The 26032-nt window shown below is 38.4% G+C and overlaps 1 protein-coding gene across 1 annotated transcript in view; it reads right to left on the minus strand.

Moving 5' to 3' along the window:
- Positions 1–26032, minus strand: part of PTPN14 (protein tyrosine phosphatase non-receptor type 14) — a 1716286-nt gene that overhangs the window by 79244 nt on the left and 1611010 nt on the right. Inside the window, exon 17 of the mRNA XM_044061300.1 lies at positions 16542–16760. Coding sequence (XP_043917235.1) covers positions 16542–16760 — 219 coding nt within the window. The remainder of the gene's footprint in view (positions 1–16541; positions 16761–26032) is intronic.

Raw genomic sequence — 26032 nt, forward strand, 5'->3', positions numbered from 1 at the left:
ACTTAGGGTACAGAAAATAGGCAAGTGATGGCAGGAAGTAACTGGAAGGAACTAACAAAGGAAAAGCATTACTCAGAGAAAATAAGTTGGAAGGGGAAATAACAAGAGTGGGAACAAGCCATGCAGTTGTTTGATCTGCAACTCAGAGATTACTTACTGTATCAGGGACTGTAGGGAAAATATAGGTAAAGAAAGACAGAGGTGCGGGGGGAGTGCTTTGTAAAAGACCAGCTCTGGCAGGGTTTTTAGTGGAACCAAAAGCAGATGATGATATTAAGAAAGTGATAATTAGTAAGAATTATGAAATATTATATGGTAACAATAGGAATCAATCAGAGAAGATTAGAAATCAAAGTAAGGCTTCAAAGACGAGGTGATTAAAACCAAACAAGGAAGCAGAGAACTACCTCACAAAGTGAAACAATAAAGCCTCGGAGGGAATTAATGAAACAAAACACTTTTATTGACGTATAAAAACACCATTAACGTAGTTAAAAATCCGTTTTCCTTTCAACAACTTCATCAAATGTGGGCCGAAGCATAACTCATCATGTTAAATACTCAAAAATAAATGACATCATAAATGAATTATCCAATAAAGATCCATTAAAATTCAGTCAAATGTTTTCCATCAGTCCTTTTGTAACACAGAATCAAAACCTGACACAACCCTTGAGGGGCTTGGAAGGTTGGCACTTAACTTGATGTGACACTGTAGCCATCTGGTTCATGTTTTAACGCACAGCATTGTACTCCAAAGAATAAAGATAAGAAACCGCAATAATTCTGACTAGCAGTAAGTACTGCAGTCTTAACACATCCGTTCCTGGTACTTGTTGTTGTTTCACTTTGTGAGGTAGAAGATTAGAAATGTCTGAGAGAAGATTAGAATGACAAACTAGAAAAGAACAATGGGATGGAAATCTGTACATTTAAACTGCAAGCAGACTTCAGAGGATTTTTCTTCTGGCAGAGAACAGATGTGGGAGTTGTGAAGGGAATTAACAGAGTTTTAACAACTCCCTACAGAATGTCTTGGCACAATTGTTGGGGGATACATTATATTAAGGAGATGATGCTATTAACTTAGTGCCTTTATTTAGATCTGTCAAGGCACTGTAAGGCCTTGCTAGGTTTATTATTACCAATAGCCAAAAAATTCACAAAGTGGAAACCAAATGTTTTTAAATACAAAGACATGGAGTCAAAAAAATATTGCCAAAACACTTTTATGGATCTTTGAGGTTGCACTTTTCCATTCTGTTGTGTGAGCACAGAACTGATATATTTAAGTTAGAGGGGGTTACTTCCAATCATGGGAGTGCAGGGGCTTGCCCCGTGTAAAAAATATTTCTGTAGTCATCACCAAAATTATTTTTTGGCATATTTTTCAACCAAATGGCTTTTAATTTAAAGCCGTTCCATAATGCAACATGATTCACTGGAAATCAAGGACTAAACCTTTTACAAATGAAGTACTGAATATTGTACATCAGTAAAATATGGCGGAAGTAATTTCTCAAAAATAAACAGAGCAATTGGGAACAATATAAACAAATTGGTAGGAACAGCAAAGTAAATCTGTATGTTCAGAAGCAAAACAGTAAAGAATAGCATTACAATGGAAACTGTATGTACATAATGCATGTACACAATAAAGTCTTATTAGTATATTTCTTTTTTACATTGTTATTAATGTATATGATGAATTCACAACGCAAAGTTAATAATGAAATCATCATAAGAACATAAAAGTGAAACTTCAGAATAGCAAATCTTGTAAACTCGAAACACCTTTTGTGCATCTCGGAAAGCAATCTTACAAGTAAAGTAATAAAAGAAAACAAAAGTACAGCATTATCCATATTTTGCAGGGGGGTGCAAGCCCCCCTGCACCCCGACCCCCAGCTAATTAAATATACCAACTCCGAGGTCACACTACAGAGGGGAAAAGGGTAAATTTCCTGATCATCATTGTACCGCAATCTCCATTACATTTGTTTTCTTTGTTCACTTTACTTTTAGAATCTGTTCTTATGAATGCCGTGCAATCTGCATTCATAAGAATGCTTTCTGACAAGAGAAAAAGGTGTTTGAAGTTTACACGGTTCACTATTCTAAAGTTTTGTTTATATGTTCTTACGATTATTTCATCTCGATGTTTTAAAGTTCAGCGATTTGGGATTTCATGTATATGAAGTAGATCCGTTAAATACATAAAGTTGTTAAAAAAAATACATTTCTGTTGGTGTGACAAGCTTGAAATAAGTAGAGCTCTTATGTTGCTTACTAAGCCTGTACAATAACAGATGGTATCTATGTTGATATTCATACAAAGCGGCAAAAGTGGTAATGTGTGGTATGATGCATGATGCTACTCCACAGTGTGAAAAGGGTCTGGAGAAATCTGAGTGACCAGATGCTAAGAAACTATGAGTATATCCAAAATATGAAAAAGTGATATAAAATAATTCCATCTAATGGATAATTATGCTCAATGAACTTTTCAGTGTACAGCAACGTGTCAGAGTTAAACTCTCTGGACATTTTAATATGTTTTGTCAAACAGTGTTTTGGCTCCTGCTTTATACAAGGCAGTGTTCCAGGCACTGATGTATTTATGTGTGCACCAGCTCTATGAATGCAAAACCCTTACAGTATGACAGGCTGTAAAGCTTTACAACATTTACTCATGTAAAGGATAGGTAGATGACTACTTCTTATGGAGGAAAATCAATAAAAATCAAGAACACCTTCATTCTGATATGGTGTAATATAAGAACTAAAAACCTTACAAATGTATGCATAAAAGTGACACTTTCTACTACTGGAAAGATACCAAGAGAAAAATTCCACTACTGAAAAGGACAGAATGGCACACACTTTTCAAAACAGAAGTGCTTCTATGACCTGTAATCACAATTGAAGTGCAGTGTGCATCTGAATGTCCATGTGTAATTCCTCAAAGTTTTATAAAGAAATGCCAAACATTACAGACGTACTACATGGTATGTACATACACCAAATGCACGCCTGCTCAGACCTCACGTCTGGTAAAACTCCACACCATTTGGTTTATGGAAACTGTAGGTATACGACTTTTGTCTATGGCAGGCAATGCAATATAGAACATGTCTGGATCATGCTGAGATCATATTACATAAAAGTTACACTTTCTGACACTCTAAGTTAGCTAACACCCTCCCAAATATCTAAAAGCACAAATTAAGTGCAATCTACAGCCGAATCTCATGACATATGTTCAATGTAGCATAAACTATGGGCCTCAACATAGACCATACATGAGTTTGCTACCTATCAAGCAATTCAATAGACCCTATCATCAAACCATTTTTTGAAATCAGCCTTGAATTTAGCAAGGCTAGAGCCTTCCTCTCTAATCCATAGTGGTAATTCATTACATAATTTACCAGCCCTTTGATGAAACTATTTGTTTTATAAACTTAAGCAATGTAAGTTGAAAGAGGAAATTACCTGCATTTGTAATGAATTGTCTGCTCAACTTACTGCTTCTCGATTAGATAATTACTTGGGCAATATAAATGAAAAGTTAAAAGTTGTTTGAACAGGAGCTGGTGGAAAGGAAGAAACCCAAGTTAAAAAGAGACCTCCATGACTACAATAATGGTCGGGCCATTATTTGGCAGGCAAATCAGAAGAGACATCAGACAGGCATGCGCACACATCATCAGGAGGTGAACAGGAAACAGCAAGGGGTTTTGCTTACATTGTCTGAATGTACAAGTTTTTCCACTTATGGGAAAGTGTAGACCATGCTTTCTCTCCTCTACCTCCAGCCCAAGTCCCAGTAAACGAACAGACATTTCTGGGCTGGTATACAGGTAAGCAGACCATTTATAATGATAGGAAATGAGGGAGGTCTAATAAAGAAGGTGACAACTTTTCAAACAGAAAGCGACATTTTCAATACAAGGGAAGTAAATGGCAGTAATGACTTATTGAACCATTCAGGACTTGAGGGCTATTATAATTATGGTGCTGACTCTTTAGCTGTTAATATATCGGGCTCTGCTCTTAGTGATGCACAGCTTGCAGTACTTAACTGTGGGCTTAAATTTGTACCTACAGTTTTACTGAGACTTCATGTACAAAAATGTGAGATTTTTGCTTAGTTCGCAAGTTTTATTTATTGCATTTTTTTTTTCTGATAAAAAGTGTGTTAACAATGATGTAACAGTTTTAAGTGAATTTTATACTGTTCAATAATATTTTAACAATGCTGAAGACAGTTTTTATTCTTGTAGTTCAGACCTGGGGACTACATTTGGTGTTAATGCATATTGTCTGTTTGACACTTCTAATACTATGTGTAAAAGTTCTTTTATGCCTCTGTTTAATCATGAGGGAATTCAAAATTTTTCAGGTATGTTAAATTATGCAGTGGAGTTGGTGTATAAAAAGTTTATGAACAACAAGCACACTGTACAATATAATGTAGCTAAGGTTGAGTGGAATGCTTTATGGAAGTTATGTAAACTGGATGATTTGGTTAGTAAGCTGCCTGACAAGAAAAAAAATTGTTGTAATACATCAAGTACAGTATTTACAAATGTGCTATGAACATCGTAACATTAGGAGTATTTATATAATAGCTCACATGGATGTATAGAGAGAAGCTCCAGTTAAGTATGGTGAATTATTGCATAAAGGACAAAGATTAGGGTATTCTTCTAATGATGATACAGAGAAGAAATTTAACACAGAAAGGTGTAAATCAGCTATACTTTATTGTTTGCCACAGATTCACAAAAGTAGTTCTAATCCTCTGGGATGCCCTATAGTATCAGCTTGTAAATATTTTTTACATAATGTAGGAGCATTGCTCCATGAACATTTATTGCCTTTTGTTACTAGGCTTCCATCTTATATTAAGGACACGTCTGATTTTTTGGAGATAATTTGTGATATAAAATGGACAGATGATATGTTTGGATTGATATGTGCTGGATTGATATGTGCTGGATTGACATGTGTTGGATTGATATGTGTTGGATTGATATGTGTTGGATTGACATGTGTTGGATTGACATGTGTTGGATTGATATGTGTTGAATTGACATGTGTTGGATTGATATGTTTTGGATTGATATGTTTGGATTGATATGTTTTGGATTGATATGTGTTGGATTGACATGTGTTGGATTGATATGTTTTGGACTGATACGTGTTGGATTACATTGGATGCGAACTGTTTATATACCAATATTAAACATGCTTTTGGTATTGAGGCTCTCCATTATTTTTTGGGAAATAATCCATTGTCTCATTATATTACAGAATGAAAGCATTTTTGTTTTTTTTCTCAAATATCTTACTAAAAATTTAACAATTAGATAAACTCTATTATTTTAGATATATACAGAAACTAGATATTAAATAAACCAACTAGTGAAAAAAGAATATCATAACACAACAAAAGCAACTATTTACGGGTGTCTACAATATGTCTTTGTAATTGACATATTGGTGATTGTTCTAGGTTAATAACTTTTCTGAGTTTAATAATGTTATTTCCCATCAAGTGCAAGGCACAGGTATGGGGGCACCATTTTCCCCTATGTACGCCAACCTTTAATTGGAGTTATTTGAATTAGAACTTTTGTATAAACAGGATTTTGTTAATAAGTTTGTAGTACAGTATTTTAAATATATTGATGATTTGATTTTTATTTGCAGAGGTAGGTTTAATTGCATATCTAATTTTGTGGAAGATTTACAAAATAAAAGATTCAATTTGAGTTTTGATGGTTTTCAATGTGGGAGTAATATTATGTTTTTGAATGTGAAATTACAAGGTTATACTGATGGCAAGATTAAAACTTCAGTACATAGAAAAGTTGATGATGGAGGACAATAACTCCATGGCAACAGTTGCCATCCCACTCATTTTTTGTCTGCTTTGTCCTGTGGTGAATTTTTGAGGTTACACCGATTATGTAATAATTATGATTTTTTGGGGAAGATCAGAGGACTGCTTGTATGTTTGTGATGTGAGGTTATGATAAAAAGGTGGTGGAAGAAGCCTTAAGTAAAGTTTGTGGGGCAAATGTACCCTCTGTTAAGAGGAGCTATGCTAACTGAATGTTTTTTTATTAATGAAGGAATGGCTCCAGTAGATATTGGTATGAGTCGGAAAAATATGTTCTGTGACTACTTATAATATATTTAGTGAACAACTCATTTCCTTAGTGAAATATTACTGGGACTTTTTTAGGGATTTGTCTGGACTGTTATGCATGTTTCCTTTATTTCTTATAAACGTGGGAGAAACTTAAAAGTTATGCTAGTATATACTAATTTTTCACTACTAGTTAGTCCGATGTTGAAAGATCCTTCTTTTTTTGTACCTTCCCAGGTGGCAGCTGTTCTAGCTGCAAGTTTATTGTAGATACTTTTCACACAAATAATGGTGAATTTTTTAAACCTAATGGGAGACATAGCTGGAACACATAAGGTATTATTAATGCATTGAAATGTCATGTAATCGATTTTACATGGGGGAAGGTAAGAGAACCTTCAAGTTAAGGCTACAAGCACACATTAGGGATATTAGGTAATCTAGATTGATAAACCCCAATGCACTGCACTGCACTTTAAATTGCACCATGATTGTGACCCAGTGGGTCTACAAAGTACTATCTTGGAAAAGGTTTGTTCTAGGTATGACAGTAATGTAGGGATTAAACAGAAATTGTTATATAAGGAATCAATTTTTATTTTAAAGTATGGCACTTTAATACCCTCAGTATTAAGACCAGTTGGCATAATGGTTAAAGTCTTCGCCTCCCATGCACAAGGTACAGGGTTTGATCCTGACCTCCAACTAATGCCTGTTTGGAGTTTGCACATTCTCCCTCTGTCTCGGTGGGGTTTCTCCCATGTCCGAAAAACATGAGGTTTCCATCTCAAACTCACCAATGAATGGAGCTGTGGGCTGCAGCACAGACTCTACATGGTGTCCTATGGGGGAAGAATTGTACAGACCAACCACTTTGGGCATCTACTGTGGTGCGCAATATCCTCAAGATAGGACAATATGGTTCACAGCCTGCATGCCATGGCAGGGCTAGCCACGTGACAATGTACAATATGGCTCTAGGTGATTCGGTCATGTTGACTAATGTCGCCAAAATGAACATGGGCAGTTACCAGTGATAAGTGGGTTGAGGACCTGGCCTACTCTGACCTACACCAGGGACCCTTCCTAACGGTGTGAGGGGCATATGTGCCACTATTGGCCAGTGTGTGTCTGCCATAAAGCCCAGCAGCCCTTGAGCAATATTTATTTATTTATTGCAGTTTGTTAACCGGGAAAGTCCATTGGGCCATGTTGAGCCCATTTTCAATGGAAGCCCAGGGAGAAAAGCTCCAGCAATTACAGTATTTATAATATTTACAATCACCAAAGAAACAAAAAATAGTAATAGTAATAATTACAAAAGAGTTAAAAATCCAAGTAATACACAATATTTAAGAGTTCATACAAAGTAGCATTGAGATAAGAATATAAATTCAACATATTCATTTATTGTGACTCATAGGTTAAAATTGGGATATGAATGTTGAAAGGGGTAGAAAGCTTCAGGTGGGGTGAGAGCAGGAGCATTCCCAGAGGGAGGACAGATGAGAGTAGAGTAAGCTCTTGAAGGTGGAAGCATTATGGGCAGTTCTAATGTGAAGGGGAAGTGAATTCCTGGATCTGGCAAGAGAAAAACATAGTAGCAGTTGTCCTGGAGTAAGTATGGGTTTGTAAACTTCAAGGAGATTTTGATTATTGCTTCTGAGTAGTCTATGTGGCTGATGCAGTTTTAGGGTGAAAGAGAGGGAAGGGCAGTTAAAGGGTTTGAAGATAAGCTTATGTGGAGTTGTGAGTTGAATATACGTCAGATAGTTGGGGAGTTCCAACCAATTTACAGAATGGAGGGAATCACAGTGATGGGAGGAGCAATAAGCTAATGGCTGGCCAGTGTCTAGTTGCCAGCCTGGGTTACCTGGGATAGCTCTATTGAGAGAAACCTGGATGTAAAACTAACCAACCTGCCAAACATGAACTGAGAATTGCTATGCTTAATGTAGGTTCACTGAAAGGAAGCAATTTGGATGTGGATGACATGATGATACATAGGAGGGTGGACATCCTATGTATCCAAAGATGAGATGGAAGGCCAGTGCAGAAAAGCCATTTGGCTTGAGATCCAGACTTTACTACTCAGGAGGGGACAGGCTAGAAATGGTGTAGCAATTGTTGTGAGACAGAGGCTTCAGAAGGCAGTGAGGGATATCATCAGAATTAATGACAGACTCATGGCAATCAGACTGCAGTGTAATGATAGGGCAGTATTCATAATCTCAGCCTATGCACCACAGCAGGGTTGTGATAGTGAGGAAAAGAGTGCATTCATACAGCAGTTGCAGGACCTACTACATAAAATAGGACAACATGAATTGGTGTTGATAATGGGTGACTTGAATGCACATATCGGGACAGACAGAACAGGATATGAGGACTGCCTGGGTCCACATGGGTGGAGCAACAGGAATAAAGAAGGAGAAGCCATTCTAGACTTCTGTTTGGCAAATGGCTTGGTAGTAGCCAACACATGGTTCAGAAAGAGAGACAATCACAAGATCACATACAAGAGTAGCCAACATGCAACTTGGGTAGACGTCCTCCTAGTTAGGAAAAGGCACTGGGGTAGAATCCATGACTGCAAAGTCATGCCCACTGAAACAGTTGGCCCACAGCATAAACTACTAGTTGCCACAATCAGCTGCAAGCAGTGGTGAGAGAAGGCTCTAAGGTCAACAGAGACCAGACTGAAGACCTAGAAGTTGGCAGGAGAGAAAGTACAACAGTTCAAGGAATTACTCGAGGCTCCAGCACCCCAAGAAGAAGAGGAAATAGGTGGAGTTGAAGATGAATGGTAGTGCCTCAAAACAGCATGCGTTACGACTACAGAAAAGATATGTGGCCAATCCAGGTATGGAAATAAGGTACATAAGGAAAGCTGGTGGTGGAATGCAGACATCCAGGAAGTCATCAAAAGAAAGAAGGAGTGCAGGAAGAAGTGGGAGATAGAAAAGACTGACCAGGCTAGGAAGGAATACTGGCTGGCTAACAAAAAAGCCAAGAAAGGAGTTGCAATAGAAAAGAAAAGGGCATCGGAGGCACTGTACCAACTTCTGGAAAGTGACACAGTAGGTGGCACAAAGAAACTATATCAGGTTGCAAGGCAAAGACAGAAAGATAAAGAAGATAGTCAGACACCCTTCATAAGGGATGCCAGCAACAACCTGCTCACCAGTCCACAGGACAAAGGCAGATGGCAGGAGTATTCCCAGTAGCTTCTGAAAGAAGAAAACCCCACAGAAGATGTAGTGCCCAGAAACAGCCTACCATGAGAGAAGAGGAGGAGCCCACCCTAAAAGAAGTAAGAACAGCACTAAGGAAAATAAAGTCAGCAGGCTCAGATAAGGTCACAGCAGATATGATAAAGATGCTGGGTGAGATCGGGGAGAAATGGCTCCTGAGGGAACTAATGGCAGTGTGGAGAGAAAGGTGTATCCCAGATGACTGGAGAATAAGCATCCTTGTGCCAGTGTACAAGAACAAAGGGGACATCCACAACTGTGGGCTGTACAGAGGCATCAAACTCCTATCGCACTACATGAAAGTTCTGGAGAAGGTGATTGATAAACGGATATGCAGAGTAGTAAAATGTAAGATGGGAGATGAGCACTTCGGATTCAGATCAGGATACAGCACAACTGACCCGATGTTTGCAATATGACAGATACTTGAGAAGAAGCTAGATATGAGGAAAGAGTCCAACTGGGCATTCCTAGACTTGCAGAAGGCATACAACAAGATCCCAAATAAAGCTGATCTGGGCAGTACTGCGGTGGTTTGAAGTCCCAGAAACATTAGTAGAATTAGTGCAGGCTATGTACAAGGACCCAGTGACTCAAGTATGAGTTCGGCCTCACAGAGGGGCTCCCACTGGGAGTGGGTGTACCAGGGTTCAGCACTGAGCCCACTGCTGTTCATACTGGTGATGGTTGACGTTAACAAACAGGTCAGAGGGGACAGATCTACAAAGTTGCTGTATGCAGACAATGTGACATTACAGGCAGACTCTGAACCAAAACTTCAGCAAAACATAGGAGAATGGAATGCAAAACTGAAGGCACATGGGATGAAACTAAGCACAGATACGATAGTGGTAATGGCAGCAAACTGGGGAAACCAGAAGAAGCTGAGAATTGAAATAGAAGGGAAGATAGTGGAACAGGTAAACAGCTTCAAGTATCTAGGAGGGGTGGTTGAGGAGAAGGTAAGTCTGAATGAAGAGGTCAAAGCTAGAATCAAAGGGGCTGCAACCAACTGGCATAGAGTGTCAGGTGTAGTCTATGACAGAAGAATGCCAAAGAAGCCGAAAAGCAAGGTGTACAAGACAGTGGTGTGACTAGTCCTACTGTATGGTACAGAAACCTGGGCAGTAAAGGCAGAACAGTTGAAGAAGGCAGAGGTGATGGAAATGAAGTGCCTGAGAAGGGTGGTAGGATGCACACTGCAGGACAGATGAAGAAATGAGGACATAAGAGCAGAAGCCAAAGTAGCTCCAATTGCAGAAAAAATCAAAGAGAACAGATTATGGTGGTTTGGACACGTGCAGAAAAGCAGAAGACAATCTGGTGAGGAAGATTTGGGACAGACAGGAAGAAGATAAGAAGAAGCGAGGACATTCAGCAAAGAGGTGAATGGATTGTGTGAAAGAAGATCTGTGACAGTCAGGATTGAGTGCTGAAGAAGGCAGGAGTGTGGCACTGAATCGAGAGAGTTGGCGACAGTTAACACGATACCCTGACCCCATGTTGAAAAAAATGTTAAAAAGGGGACTGATGGTGATGATGATGACTTTAATACCCTCAGGTCTGAATGCTGAGTGTAATTGAAGACTTTTAATTTAATTAATTAATTATTTAATTGGTTTACTGAATGTGTTATTTGCTTGCAGTACTATAAAATGCTATTAAATGCTTAATTTTCTACTCCTTGAAGGCTGTGTGTCGCCGAGGCGCTGGAGTCTGTGAATTATTAAATTCTTTTAGATTTTACTGGCTTTTTTTTGTTGTTTTTCCTTGTTTTCTAAACTGAATTGTTCAAAACTGTATTACTCCCAGTACCATAACTATGTTGTCTTACATCCATACCAGTTGCAGCATCATTTATGCATTTGTAATTATAAGGTTAGCTCTGACTAACATGTGCCATATTGAGCACAAGGATAATTGCTCCAACTGGTTACTATAATTCAGATAATTAACTCCTTTTATCTGTGTAGTACAACACTTCTGAATTTTTTCCACCTTAGTTTACTGAGAATGAATATAGACAAAATCAGCCCTCAAAAAAAAAATATATATATATATATATATATATATATATGACTTTACTATATTGTAATATCTTTCTCCTTTTCACTAAAGTGCGTACTGTATATTGTACGTTCTTTATTGTCTCTAGATATTTCTGTTAAATTCTATGTAAAACCGACACTGTACCTGTCAATGTTGTTCTTGTTTTATTGGAGCTTTTCTCCCCGGGCCTCCGCTGAAAATGGGTTCACACCCAGACGGACTATCCCGGTCAACAAATGTAAAATAAATAAATAGTATTCTATACAAGGTCTTACAACAGCCTTATAAACAGGAATTAAACACTGTCTCATCATGACTTGAAATACCATGCAGACTGTCCCTAATAACTAAAAGCACTTCTTAGTGACTAATGAAAGATTGTCCTCATACCTTAACTGGTTACCCACTATTAATCCTAAATCTCTAACATTGTTCTCTTTACTTAATATACCACGATCTAGAGCATATGGGAAACATGAGCTATAACAATCAAGGTTTAATACTTCAGATTTACTGGCATTAAACCCCATGTTCTTACTTGCTGCCCATACGTAAAAAGGATCTGGAAACTCCAGTACTGTAGCTTGATCTTTTAGCAGATTAATTACTGTCTCTATTTTGTTGTCATCAGCAAACTTACTAAGTAATATATTAGGTTCCCTACTGATATGTCGGCACTCAAAATGCCGTTTGCCGACAAGCTGGAAAAAAGAAGTAGAGACTGAAAACTTGGGAAAGGAATGAATGTGAAATATTGCTCTTCTCCTTTAAATTCCTTCTTTGCAGGGGGGCAAGCTCCCCCTACCACCCAAACTTATATAAACCACCTTCAAGCTCCCCATACCACCCAAACTTATATAAACCACCTTCAAGCTCCCCATACCACCCATACCACCCAAACTTATATAAACCACCTTCAAGATCACCATACCTGGGAGAAAAGGAAATATTCAGAGAAATGGCCATGTTGGACTTAATATATGTAAGTCTGTTTTTCAGCCATTCAGTCACAGTTTCAGGACTTGCTCTAGTGGGACCCTTCATTTCAAATGGTTATCAATACACTAATGTATTACTTGGAGAAGGAAAGTCAGACATGAAGATATTAAGCAACAAGTGTCCAAGCACTGAACCCTGAAGAATTCCAACTATCTTCCTATCTTCCTATCATCAGAAGTTATACTTCAGTTTTAACCTTTAAGAATTTCTCAGTCAGCCAACCATTAATCCATTTACCTACATACTGATTTATATCTTACTTATACAAAACAGACAACATTTCTGTATGTGGCACAGAGTCAAATGCCTTGAACAAATCCAGACAAACATCGTCAGACATCTACTGACAAGTGTACATCCACTGACTGCTATACATTTTGATAGAAGCTTGATGAGTTAGTCAGACAGGATCTACTATGAGAACAAACATGCTGAGAGATGTCCAATGTGGTACATAACTTCTCTGTTATTCAGTAACAAATAGCTCTTTCAAAACACTTGCCTATATTACATGTGTGACTAAGTGGAAGGTAACTATCCAGTGTGTAGCTGTTGCCTCCTTTAAATAAGTGAGTGATAACAGATGTTTTCCACACATGTGGAACAAATCTTTCCTCTATCCTCTAGTCCACACCGAAATAACCAATACAAAGTGATACAGACACACTGATGTTTGACATAAAGCACCCATTAAAGCCATCAGGCCCAGCCACAGAGTATGACAATGTGACTATTTTTACCTAAGCCAAGTGTAAAAGTAGGACAGATGTCTCTATCACAGTTTAAATTAGAAAATAGGCAAGGTGGAACAATGGATAAGAATGAAAACCTGTCAGCATATACTTGTGCCAGTTGTGTCTTGTTGGTAATCAGAGCTCCATCTTTAATTAGTGGTATCCCTCCCCTAACCCACAAACTCAGGATATATCTAACAATTTTAAGTGCCTTGTGAAAAATGTTGAAGAAAATCTCAAATCATTTATGGATATGGCTTCCTGTAGTAGGAGAAAAATCAGGCCAAAAATCATGATTAGAAATTCATAGACAATAGTGCTTCCAGAATGCTTGCTTTACAATAAGAGCTAAATGCTTTGTACAGGACAGTAGGTATGAAAAACAAGCAACAGTGAGTCATAGCATGCCTAGTTAGTATTACTATGCAGTATGAAGATTCTGTGTAGAGAGATGGGAGCTTCAGCCAGCAATGTAGACATTACTGACGTCACATAGAAACAGGTGCCTGGGTACAGGCTGTTCAGAAATGACACACAAGGGAGCAGAAGCATAGTTGCTTCAACCACCAACCCTCCCCCTCAGTCCTTAGCCAGATGCACAACACCCCCTCCCCCCTCGCCCAGCCATTCAGGTCCCATTTCTGTGCCCTGCCCCCAATCATTATTCAACATATTTTATTTAAAAATAAATCTTTTAAACTGTAGAAAACAGTTGATACCTAACTCCATGGAGTGCTACAGCGTTCATGTTTTAGTTTATAATAAATTATTCTTTTTAAACTGTAGAAAATGTAGCAAACAGTTGCTACAGTTTATTCCCTGCATGCATGGAGTGCTAAAGCACTCATGTTTTTGTTAAAAAAATCTTTTTAAACTGTAACATACTGCTTGCTAGAAATGTAGCAGACAGTTCCTACAGTTTATACCCTACTTGCACAGACTGCTATGGTGCTCATATTTTAGCTAAAAAATATATATCCTTTTAGAATTATAGCAAACTGCTTTCTAAAAATGCAGCAAACAGTTGCTATAGTTTATCCCCTGCCTGCACAGACTGTTATGGTGCTCATGTTTGCTGAAAAAATATATATTCTTTTTGAACTGTAGCAAATTGCTTGCTACAAATGTAGCAAGCAGTTGCTGCAGTTTATACCCTGCATGCATGCAGTACTACAGCACTCATGTTTTAGTTAAAAAAAAGAAACCGTAGCAAGCAGTTGTTATAGTTTAGACCGCACAAGGAGTGCTACAGCACTCAGGTTTGACTGCAAATGCAATACCAACTTTTAAAAGCCAGTATTGCATTAAAGAAAGATTGAGATTGGCTGATCTTGCCTTTCCAACACTTTGCACCTGGGACAGTTGCCCCTGCAAGGGAGGGATGGAGGTGGAGCAATGATCTCCATAAAACAGAGCATTAAGTGTGAAGTTAAGTTGAAGGAGGCGGAGCACCATCCCAAGAAGAGGAAAACGTGCAGGCAGGCACAGAACAGAGGATATATACCCTGGTAATTAAGGTAGAAGAAATGGGGATTCACATTTCAAGACAGGAGTACGAAAGACATGGATGAAAACAAAGGAGCGGGGCAGGAGGAAAAGTATTATACTCAAGGGGAGGAAAATCTGCTTGGTGAAGTCTGGGATATTCCTGGCTTCAGAGTAGATAGGGAGTAGGAATTGACTGATGCCTCCAGCCACAAGGGTTCGAACAGCTGGGATGAGACTGCAACAGAAAGGACAGAATTCCGGATGTGATCTTTACAAAGATGGAGAGGGCTCATGGGTGTCCAGGTGATGTTGCCATTACCCAACTGTGGTCGTGCCAAGCAGAAGGTGCTGCAGGATGTTAGGAAAGGGACTATAATGAGATGGGTGAAGGGATCAAAGATTAGTTAAGAATCTATGAGAAAGGAAGGGTCTAAAGATTTGGAAATGGGTTAAGGCCGGAGTACTCAGAGCTATGTACAAGTGTCTGGGAAAGAGAAAAAAGAGGAAAAGGACAATATATGAATTGTAAGGTGAGTGATTAGGGCAAAAGATATGGCATCCCAGGGTTGTAAGGAGAAGAAAAAGCCACAGGATAAAGAAACAAGAAGGGAAGCAAAAGCAGTTACTTTAAGTAAATGCTGTTTCCATGTTCACCAAGGAAGGCAAAGGGAGGGTGGCACACACAGGGGAGGCAGGTTAGAGTGCAAGAGCAATGGATAGAGAAGGAGAAGGTATCAAGAAAACTTGCTGTAAAAGAGAATGAAGTAGAAAACCAGACGGGATGCCTTGTATAATCCTCAGAAATTGCTTAGTATGTTGGCAGATTCATTAACAGGGAAAATAAATCTTTACTACATCATTGGCTAGTGCAGAAGTATTTCAGGACTGTAAGATGACAAGTATGTTACCCTTGTACAAGTTGGGGAGCGGGGAAAATCCAGGGAACTACAGGCCTATTAGCCTAATAGAAGTCATGGAGTGAATCCAGAAGGAATGGTGGTTGCTTTCCCAGAGGACAGCAATATTCAGAACAACCACCATGGATTCATAGACAGAAGGAACTGTCAGCTGAACAGGGTCCAGTTGTATGACTGGATTACAGAACTTAAGAGGGAAGTAATTCCTATCCTGGCTTCTCTTCAGAGCTCCAGCCTCCACTTACATTTAAACAAACTCACCTTATATGCCCCCCCAAGAGAGGTACATCCATCTAAGCCTACCTGCAACATCAAGTACCTGAACAGCTAGTTGGACCCAGGTTGCCTAGACCAAAGTTAGGGTTTAGTTTTTCTATGCCACCAGCATGGATCAAATTACTTAGCACTTTCAAAGCTGCAGTGCATTACATACAGTACCTAGTATGTGAAAAATCCTTTCCTGCTCTTCCCAAGAAGCTGCCTTAGCACTGTCTGCTTGGACTAACTAGACGTCTCCATCCACAGAGACATGTGGTTTAAAGTCTTAGAGTCTGTTTCTCACCAGGCAATTCATAATTACTCTCTCTTACATTTTCACCACTGTTTTCTGAAGAACTGTTTTTCCATGTCATTAGCTACACCTAAAGCACACAAGTCTGTGATGCTTTTATGTCAATGATTGCATTCTGGGTACCCTTACACTCTCCTGGTACTACTTGTTTTCTTGTCCTCGTGATTTTCATTATGTTTGTCAAAGATTTGGTCTGAAGTAACAAATGCCTATCTTAGAATAAAAAAAAAAATGATTCTTTGGAAGTTGTTCTCAGGCACAGATTCACAAATCTATAAATGGTGCTGTTTCACAAAGAATCATGAGATCCACTTAATTTTCTGTGCTACTTAATACATCTGAATACCCTTGTACCCACAATGCTGTTACCTTGACATGAGAAGCATTGACATAGCCTGTGTTATTTTCTTTGGTCGGCACCAGCTCCACTCTGTTTTCTTCATAAGGAACAACATCCCGGAAGCGATTTCGCTCAGCATTTTCTGGCAGTGCAGCAGTGGTGAAAACGCCCTCTGGCTTTTTCTTTGGGATCTGCTCATACTCTGTGAAAACCATGTCCTCTTCCAACTTCCTCTGTAAGATGCGGCACTATAATGCATTAAAAGCAAACCTCATGTTAATAGCTGCATGCGTTACTATAATAAATACAGTACGACTCTGACAGCGAGTAGGAAAATAAGGATAAGACAACTCGGAGTGGCCTTTTCTTTCTGTATAAAAATTAACAGTGGAACTAATACAATGAAACGGTGTTTCTATTTACCTGCCAATTAACATGCACCTTGTGTCAAAATCAATGACAATACTAATGTTAAATAACTTACCAGACCACACAAAGTGTTTTCTGCTGCAAGAAAGCATAATGTCCCTATTTTAATAAATGATACTTACACCGTTGGTTGTTCCTTTGTTATTTTACATATTTAATGAAATATCTCTTTTTGGGTACATACACAGAATCACTTTGTGCCTAAAGATTTGTACTTGGCCAAGATGTGTATTCCACGAATGAGCTAATTAGGTTTGTTCTTGTGCTAATACACAGCAACCACAAAGAAGATTACATTACGTTTTGAGGCTCAGGGTGAAGCTGTCTGTATTAGCAGTACAGAGTGCTTGATTCTCCTAAGAAAAAAGGCTGAAGTTTGAAAACTGGGTAAATCCTTTTTTAAGTTTTTTTTTTTTTTTTTTTTAGCATCAGTGTTTTCAAAGTTTACTGCCCATACCAAAATGAATAAGACCTTACAGAAATCATTAGGTTAAACTTACTGACTGACATTTTATGCATTTTATTAATTTACACACTGACATGCACAATTCTCATGAATACTGCATCTTTCTTGCAGTTTTTACTGAATAGTTTATATGACCTTTTTCCCCTTTGGTTTGGAAGTTAATTGGGATATTTTGCAGGTATCCAAATGTTTATGGACTTCAGGCTTGATTTTAATATCTGTGTTTCTAAAGTATAGCCAAAAAATAAACTTATGCTATACTGATGATGTCCAAAAAAAGACTGAAACATTGCATGTCTATAGCTAGTAGGATTTGCCTTTATTCACCTGAATAAACCTATAAAGACTAAAAAGGTAAAAAGTCATGGGCATTCAGAAGCCATGTATGGTGATATGGCCTTAAAGGGTCATTTGCATATATCCTGTGGACCTCCACTATAAGAGGTTTAAGGTATTACACAGTGAAGATTCTAGCTTTGGCTGGGTGTTTCTTGCTGTGTTTACCAAATGGTTTGTCTGTGTGATCTTTAAACCCTTTGGTTTGGTTTATAGATATATGTATATATATATATATATGTATATATATATATATATATATATATATATATATATATATATATGGATCTATCTTACAACGTCGACAAGTCAAAACGCCGAAAACGAAATCACCGACACCACATAACCGACATTTCACAAACACGAAACCTCACATGCCCGACACACCATAATCCCGACAAGCAACAAACAAAACAAATCCCCGGTCCAAAAAGCACACACACAACACAAGCACACCAAAATCCTTACAAACCAACACTAAACCTCACATACACAACTACCTACAACCTTAACCCAAACCCTAACCCTAAGGTCCGCCACTATCGCACACCCACCTAACCGGCGCCCTGAGGCTAACTCACTTAACCCGCTAACCCACAAACTATCACAGTCGCACACTTACCTAGCCCGCCTAACCCTAACTCACTTAACCCGCCCTAACCCACAAACTATCACAGTCGACACTTACCTAGCCCGCCCTAACCCTAACTCACTTAACCCGCCTAACCCACAAACTATCACAGTCGCACACTTACCTAGCCCGCGCCCTAACCCTAACTCACTTAACCCGCCCCCAACCCACAAACTATCACAGTCGCACACTTACCTTACTCGCACCCTACCGTCCGTCACTACCGCATACATCCACAGCCTTTTCCCATGTCGATGTTCTCAGCGTCGGGGTTTTGATCCGTCGGTCTTCTCCGTTTTCGATCTTCTGGCGTCGGTGTTCTCGCTGTCGGCGTTCTGACTTGTCGACGTAGTCAGATAGAACCATATATATATATATATATATATATATATATATATATATACACACACACTGACACAGACACATATACATATACAGATTTAGATACTGATATATGGATGTAATTATTTACCTTTAAGAAGTCAAACACACTAATTTTGCTGAATTATGGGCAAATGACACCGGGAGCCAGAATATTCAGAACACTGACTGGTGTAGCATGCTATAAACTGCAAGAGCTGGTGGACCCCACCCAGGACCCAGCTTAATGTATGTCCAAGCTTGCAAAGTGTCTACAGACAATGGAAAAGCTATTTGTCAGAATGCAACAGTTGCGGTATCAAGTATCTACAAATGTCAGTGACATACAAATATTACCTACCTACTTCATTTTGTTAACTGTATTTGTATGATTAAGTCACTGCTTCTTTTACAATGGAGGCACAGTGAGAAAGCCTCCTAAGTACAAAATAAGGAACTAGAGCAGCCACTTTTCCTAAACAGCAGAACTTTAGGATGCAGATGGAAGCCAGGGTATCCAAAGAAATAATACAATAATACGAGGAAAAAAAACTGCACCCATAAAGCAGGTGTGCACTGAACATAGGATGCTAGAGCTGGGAGATGACAGCAGTACTATACCCTGTAGTTAGTACATAATACAAAAGTATAATAAACAGCACCCTAACACATTTAGTCGACAAAAACATTCAACTCTAAAATGGTCAATGTTTCTTCAAAGGCCTTTTCTACCATTCCTTTAAATGTCAGAGAAAACCAGCATGTGTTGTTAAAAGGCATCTTAGAAAACCTCTTTATATATTCTGGGCCTCGGGTGGGAGTCCCATGAACTAGATGTCACAGCTCCAGACTTGCTGCCCCCTGTACCGTAGACACAGGCAGGACCATCTTTTTCCCTTTATACTTCAGACTGCTTTTCCAGCCAGTGAGAGGTTACAGTATTTAAGATGTCACTTACAAGGATTAATGTCCAAGTAAACTGACCGGCAACCAACCTGCCTTGTACTGGGCAGCTGTGATCCGATTTCCTACAGAGACACAGGAAATTGCTTGCCATAGGTCTTTGGAAACTGTAAGCGTTTAATCTGACCCTAGAGCAGGGTCTTGTGAGTGTAACACAATTCTCCAGGTGCAAGGAAATGAAGGCTTGATCAGTTTGATCACACCTCAATGATCTGGAGAAGGGCATGACCTGTGGATATTAGGAGAAAAGCAACACTTAACAATAACAAGACATCCAGGACTTCAGCTAGGCTGCCTCCCTACAAACTCATTCGGTCTCTTAGGATTAGTGTGTGTTCTAAATATTTTACTATGGAATTTAGCACTTACTAATAAATTCATTGTGACTGCTCAAAAAAGTTTTATAGGTTTTAAATCATAACGATCCTTTGCAGGGAAATGCTATTCAACCAGAAATGAGTAAACTGCACAGTATTAACAAGCAAATGTTTTTCATTAGTTAAATAAAACAAATCTAAATATTATCAGCTCAAAAACAGTTTTATAAGCTGCCACAATGAGATTCTTGTATGTTTAATTTGGCTGTGATACCAAACACACTTCTAAGCAAAGGGGCTTCTGGAAAAGGAATAAAAGAGGCCGGAGTAAATATATTTTGAGCACATGTACTAAACATCTTCTTAATAAGTTATGGTATGCAAATATTTTCCTATCAAGTCTTAGCAAGGTCAGATAAAACAAGAATCCCAAAAATGTTAAGGATGCTGCCCTTGAAAGACTTAACTTTTGTCTGTTTAACTAATACAAACAGCAGCCACATTTATTATTCCACCTCTGTATTTGTACAGCTGAGACACACTATGCCATTATGGGCAAAATGCTTTAATTACTTTTTTCTTACCACCTGCTAACAAGCAGCTGTTTCACAATAAAGTGACAATTTACCAACAAGCCTTATAGGATATTAAAGAGTCATTATGTACTTCCTCATCCCCGTACATCACCACCTTAATGCAACAAACACCCATTCCAACAATTTAAAGTGCATTTTTAATATAACCTGCCACCATACTATTAATAAATGCACTAACAACTGACATTAGGTAGCATTTGTTTCTACTGGTAGTTATTCATTTTTTTTAAATACTTGCATTTGTTGACAGGGAAGACTGGACAAGATAAAGTACCCTTTTCAGCTGAGGCCCAGGGAGAAAAGCTCCACAAAAAGGAACAATATACAAAATATACATATGTGTTCACAGGAAATAAACATTTAGTAAGGCAATATTTACTTTAGTAAATACTAAATTAATGAACTGCACTGAGTAACAAGATAGCTCTTTCACTGACAGGAAGCTGATTAAAGCCCTTAAGGATTTGACAGTGGTAAGCATATGGTTCTGTAAGCTGATTTAGCTAGTGTTAACTGGCATTAGTCAAGATCTTGTAAAACACCTACCTTCGACATATATGTTTACAATGAAGTTTTCCATAACATCTTGTCTAACAATCAACCCTTCAGAGGCACTTGTCTCAGTACCCATAGCTGTTCTGATAGACTGAAAGCTCTGTACCTCTATTCAGTATCATAAAGATTACTGAGAGGTGACTTCTGCTTAGCTTACTAAGCTGTGAATAACTCAGCATTCTTTGAACTCCTTCAACTAAATAGAACTAGTGGTAAAGCAAACACCCATTCTAGAGACCTAATCCTATACTATGAAGAATACCACAAGGTGTGACAGATACCTCACCCAACACACCTCCCCCCACTTCCAGGAGAGACTGACCTTACCTATCAAGTAGAATATTTGCCAAGCAACCTTTAAAACCAGTCTGGATGACAGGATGGGTGACTACAAACTTTCACTGGGGGTATGGTGTGAAAGTATATTTAATGGGGAACGCTATTAGTCTTCAACCACCAGTAGGGGATGTGGTATGGGGGGGCATTATTAGTCTCCAAACAGTAGTGGGGGATGTGGCATGGGGGACACTATTAGTCTCCAACCAATCATGAGGGATGCAGTATGGGGGACACTATTAGTCTCCAACCACTATTGGGGGATGTGGCATGAGGGACACTATTACTCTTCAAACACTAGTGGGGGATGTGGAATGGGGGTTATTACTAGTCTGATAAAACCAAATAATTGTAGCAAACTGGTGAAAATAAAAAATAAAAACCACAAATTCACCAGTAGGAATAGTAGACACAAGTTTATTTTTCACGTTAAGCGCTTTCATCAAAGTAAAATTGACTTCCTCAGAACAATATACAAACAGTCATGTGGATTTAAATGTATTACACTGTCACAGGATAGGTGAGGAATCCCACCAGTCAAACAAAAGATCTCTTGAATAAATTAATACCTTAAAGGCATACACTATAAACACTAAAAATACAATAAAATATATTTCTGTAAAGAAATTATATAAAATTAAACCCTTTCCACTCTTTCTTTTAAAACAGGCAAGATAGATATAAAATCATTTAATCCTGGACACAGATTAGCTGCCAAACGAAGCTGCCACATCAGTTCCCTCTTGTTTAAATTGTTTTTCCAGTTGCCACCCCTGGGGTTTATTTCAACGGTATCTAATATCCCAAACTTAAATCCAGAGAAATGAACACATATTTTACTATGCCTAAATAAGGCATTGGTTTCTTTTGAATTCTTAATGTCATATAAGCGTTCATATATCCTGGACCTGAGAGCCCTCTCAGTTTTCCCAACATAAAACCCCGGGCAGGAATTACAGTTTGCCAGATAAACTATTTTGCTAGTCTGACAGTTACCTTTTTTGAAAAACACTGTGTCCTGGTTGATATTATCAAGTTTCAAAAAAGCAGCCGATAGTATATATCTACACTGTGTACAACAACCACAGGCTTTGGTGAATTCATTCATTTTTTCACTACTATTGTTTATGTTTCCCTCCAAGGTAAGTTTCAAGTTGCGGCCCACTTTAGTACAAAATATAGGCAATTCACCCACTGCTTGTAAAATATTAGGGTCACCCCTAAAAATGTTCCAATTCTTACAAAGTATATTTATGATGTCATTATAATGTGTATTATATTGCACCACACATGCCTGGGAGAAGTTATGGGTAGAACTCTCTGTTGTTTCACAATTTTTGGTTTTAGAAAGACCTCTACCTAGTAGAGGTTCATATTTAGAACCCCACTCTCTCAAAACTTCTTGTAAAATACCCTCTACAAATTCTAGTGGACAATCTCTCTCCAGAAACATGTTTCTCAGGTCACTGAATTCCTTAATGACATCCTCAAGATGGGAGGTCATTCTAGAAATTCTGATTGCCTGTCCATTGACAATACTTTTTTTCTGGTATAGTGGGTGGTGACTTTGGAAATGGAGGTAGGAATTACCAAAAGTTTTCTTTCTGTACACCTTGAATCTAAAACACCACACATCTTTAATGATGGTGGTATCGAGATAGTGAATTTCTCTCTCATTACACTCATAGGTAAATTTCAAATAATGGGTAGTGCCATTTAGATATTCAACAAAACCAGCAATACTTTCCTTGGTACCCTTCCATAAAATAAAAATATCGTCCAGGTACCTGCTGTAAAACAAAATATCCAGATGAAACCTACTTTCAAAAATAAACTCTTTCTCCCACCCTAATAAAACAAAGTTTGTATAAACGGGGGCACAAGCTGCCCCCATAGCAACTCCTTTGGTTTGTTGGAAATATTGCCCCTCAAAAAAAATATAGTTGTTATCTAAAATCAAGGCCATAATTTCACAAACAAGCTGTACACGCTCTGGAGATAAACTAGAATGATCAAACAGCATTTTTTCAAAATAATCCAAACCTTCCCCTCTAGGAATACAGGAGAATAAATCTTGTACATCTATTGTCAAAAAATCAGATCAGGATTCCATAAATCTTGCTTAATCTGTCCAGAAAGTCCCAAGAATCTTTCACAAGATGTGGCATACTCTCAACTACATACTTAACCATCTGATCCACAAACACTGCCAAACTGTGTGTTTTAAACCCCCCTGCTGCCACAATAGGCCTAAATGGGGGTGACAAAACATCTTTGTGGATCTTAGGGATGCCAAATATACTTGGTACCTTGGGAAATTTATTTAATAGAAAAGAGTAAACTTCCTGACTGATCCTTTGTTCTAGTAAATGTTCTTCCAAAAACCCATCAATACGCCGGTAGGAAATATTAATCTGATTCTTGGATACCTGCGAATAGCTTTCCTCCTGAAACAAAATACCTTGAATAAGATTTTTATAGTCTTCACTGTTGAAAATTACGACCCCCCCCCCTCCCTTGTCTGGGGTCATTATGCGGATACTTCTGTCATGTTTTAAAGAAAAAAAGTAGTTCTTTCTCTTTAGAACTCAAATTAAAGTAGAACTTCTTGTTATTAGCCCAAAGTTGGTACAACTCTTGTTTAACCACATTCTCAAAACTAGCTACCAAAGGGTGCAAGGGAGGGTTGAACACACAATTTTTTCTCAAGGCCATAGATTTATGCTCAGTATTACCTATATTGTTTTTAGGAAACAGCAATCGAAAATTAATTTTCTTAGTAAACAGGTGAATATCAAGTAATACTTCCGCTATATTTGGTGTCTTAGCAGGAACAAATTTAAACACTTTAGAAAAAAGTGAGAAATATTCTTCAGAAATAACTCTGTCTGTATATTTGTAAATATTAAATCCTTTAGAGGTACAGATGATATCAGAATGGAAGGAATTCCCATCTAATACCTGCCCCTGCCTCTTCCCTTGAGATAGATGGAAGAGATTGCCCAAACAGCCAATAACTACAATGTCTGGGCCAGAACCACTCCTTATGTGGTAGACACGTTACCTAGTGCTTACCACTCCCACTGATAAGCTAGAAGGCTTCCCTCCAACACAGAAAGGCTTGGGGGGCTCAGAAGCTTACATACAGTCCTGGCTACAGCAAATCTGTATCTGGAACACTAGTTACAGGAAAGGTAGGAAACAGGGTTACAGTTTTTTTTTTTTTTTACAGAAAAGTAGCAAAAGCAGTAGTAAAAACAATTCACATGCAGTGCAAGCTAGCACACTTGAGTTTGTAGCAATATTAGACCAAACACAGTTTAAAAATGCAATTAAATTAAAAAGGACTAAAAGCAAGTGCAGAAAGAGTTTATTAGGTAGAATGTGGTAAAGAGATGGGACTGGGGGAGTGTCCCAGATCAAATCTACAGTGGGGCAGGCAACTGCAAAAGCCACCAAATTTAAACTACAAACCAAAAATAGGGAGGGTGGGTAAGGAAAACAGTTTCAACAAGAGATCTAAGCAACAACTAACAGTACTAACTCTAAAACCAAAAAAAATATACTCAGCTCTGTATATTTGCAGATAGTCTGGAAGGCAGTCTCTCAGAACACAGGTTCCAGCAATTAAATGCAGGCTGTTGCATCTTTTCTCCCTTCTAAATAATGTGGAATCATACACAGAAGGTAATGTAACTTTTTCTCTCCTATTATCTTTCTCACAACAATGCTAACTTTATAATTATACCATGACCCCCCATTAATATTCCAAAATGTGCACGCTGATTGGCCAGCGTGCACGTTGTAAATCGACTTATACTAATGGAAAAAGGTCCGGTCGCCCGGACTTTTTCCATTAGTATAAGTCTTTTTTTAAAACACTGTCTCGCTATGTTAAAAGAGTTTAACATAGTGACACAGGTTTAAAAAAAGCAACGGAGATCTCCGTTGCTTTTTTTAAAGCTGTCTCGCTATGTTAAACTCCTTTAACATAGCGACACAGTGTGTAAAAAGCAACGGAGATCTTGCTTTCTCCGTTGCTTTTTTTTTTAAACCTGTCTCGCTATGTTAAATGGGTTTAACATAGCGAGACAGCTTTAAAATAATCAACGGAGATCTCCATTGCTTATTTTAAAGCTGTCTCGCTATGTTAAACCCATTTAACATAGCAAGACAGGTTTAAAAAGCAATGGAAAGCAAGATCTCCGTTACTGTTCGCTATGTCAAATGGGTTTAACATGGCGAGACAGCTTTAAAATAAGCAACGGACATCTCCGTTGCTTATTTTAAAGCTGTCTCGCTATGTTAAACCCATTTAACATAGCGAAACAGTAAAAAAGCAATGGAGATCTTGCTTTCTCCGTTGCTTTTGGCCACAGCTCTGATGTACTGCATAGACATGCGTAGTACATCAGAACTGCCGCGGATGCCAGACAGCTGCGGAAGGGCAGCAAAGAGGCATTATACAATGCCATTATTTAAGAAAAGTAATTGTTTCTTTTCTTAAATAATGTCAAAGTATAATAGCTAT

This window comes from Protopterus annectens, chromosome 1.part0, assembly GCF_019279795.1.
Source record: "Protopterus annectens isolate FY-2018-M chromosome 1.part0, PAN1.0, whole genome shotgun sequence".
Taxonomy (NCBI): Eukaryota; Metazoa; Chordata; order Ceratodontiformes; family Protopteridae; genus Protopterus; species Protopterus annectens.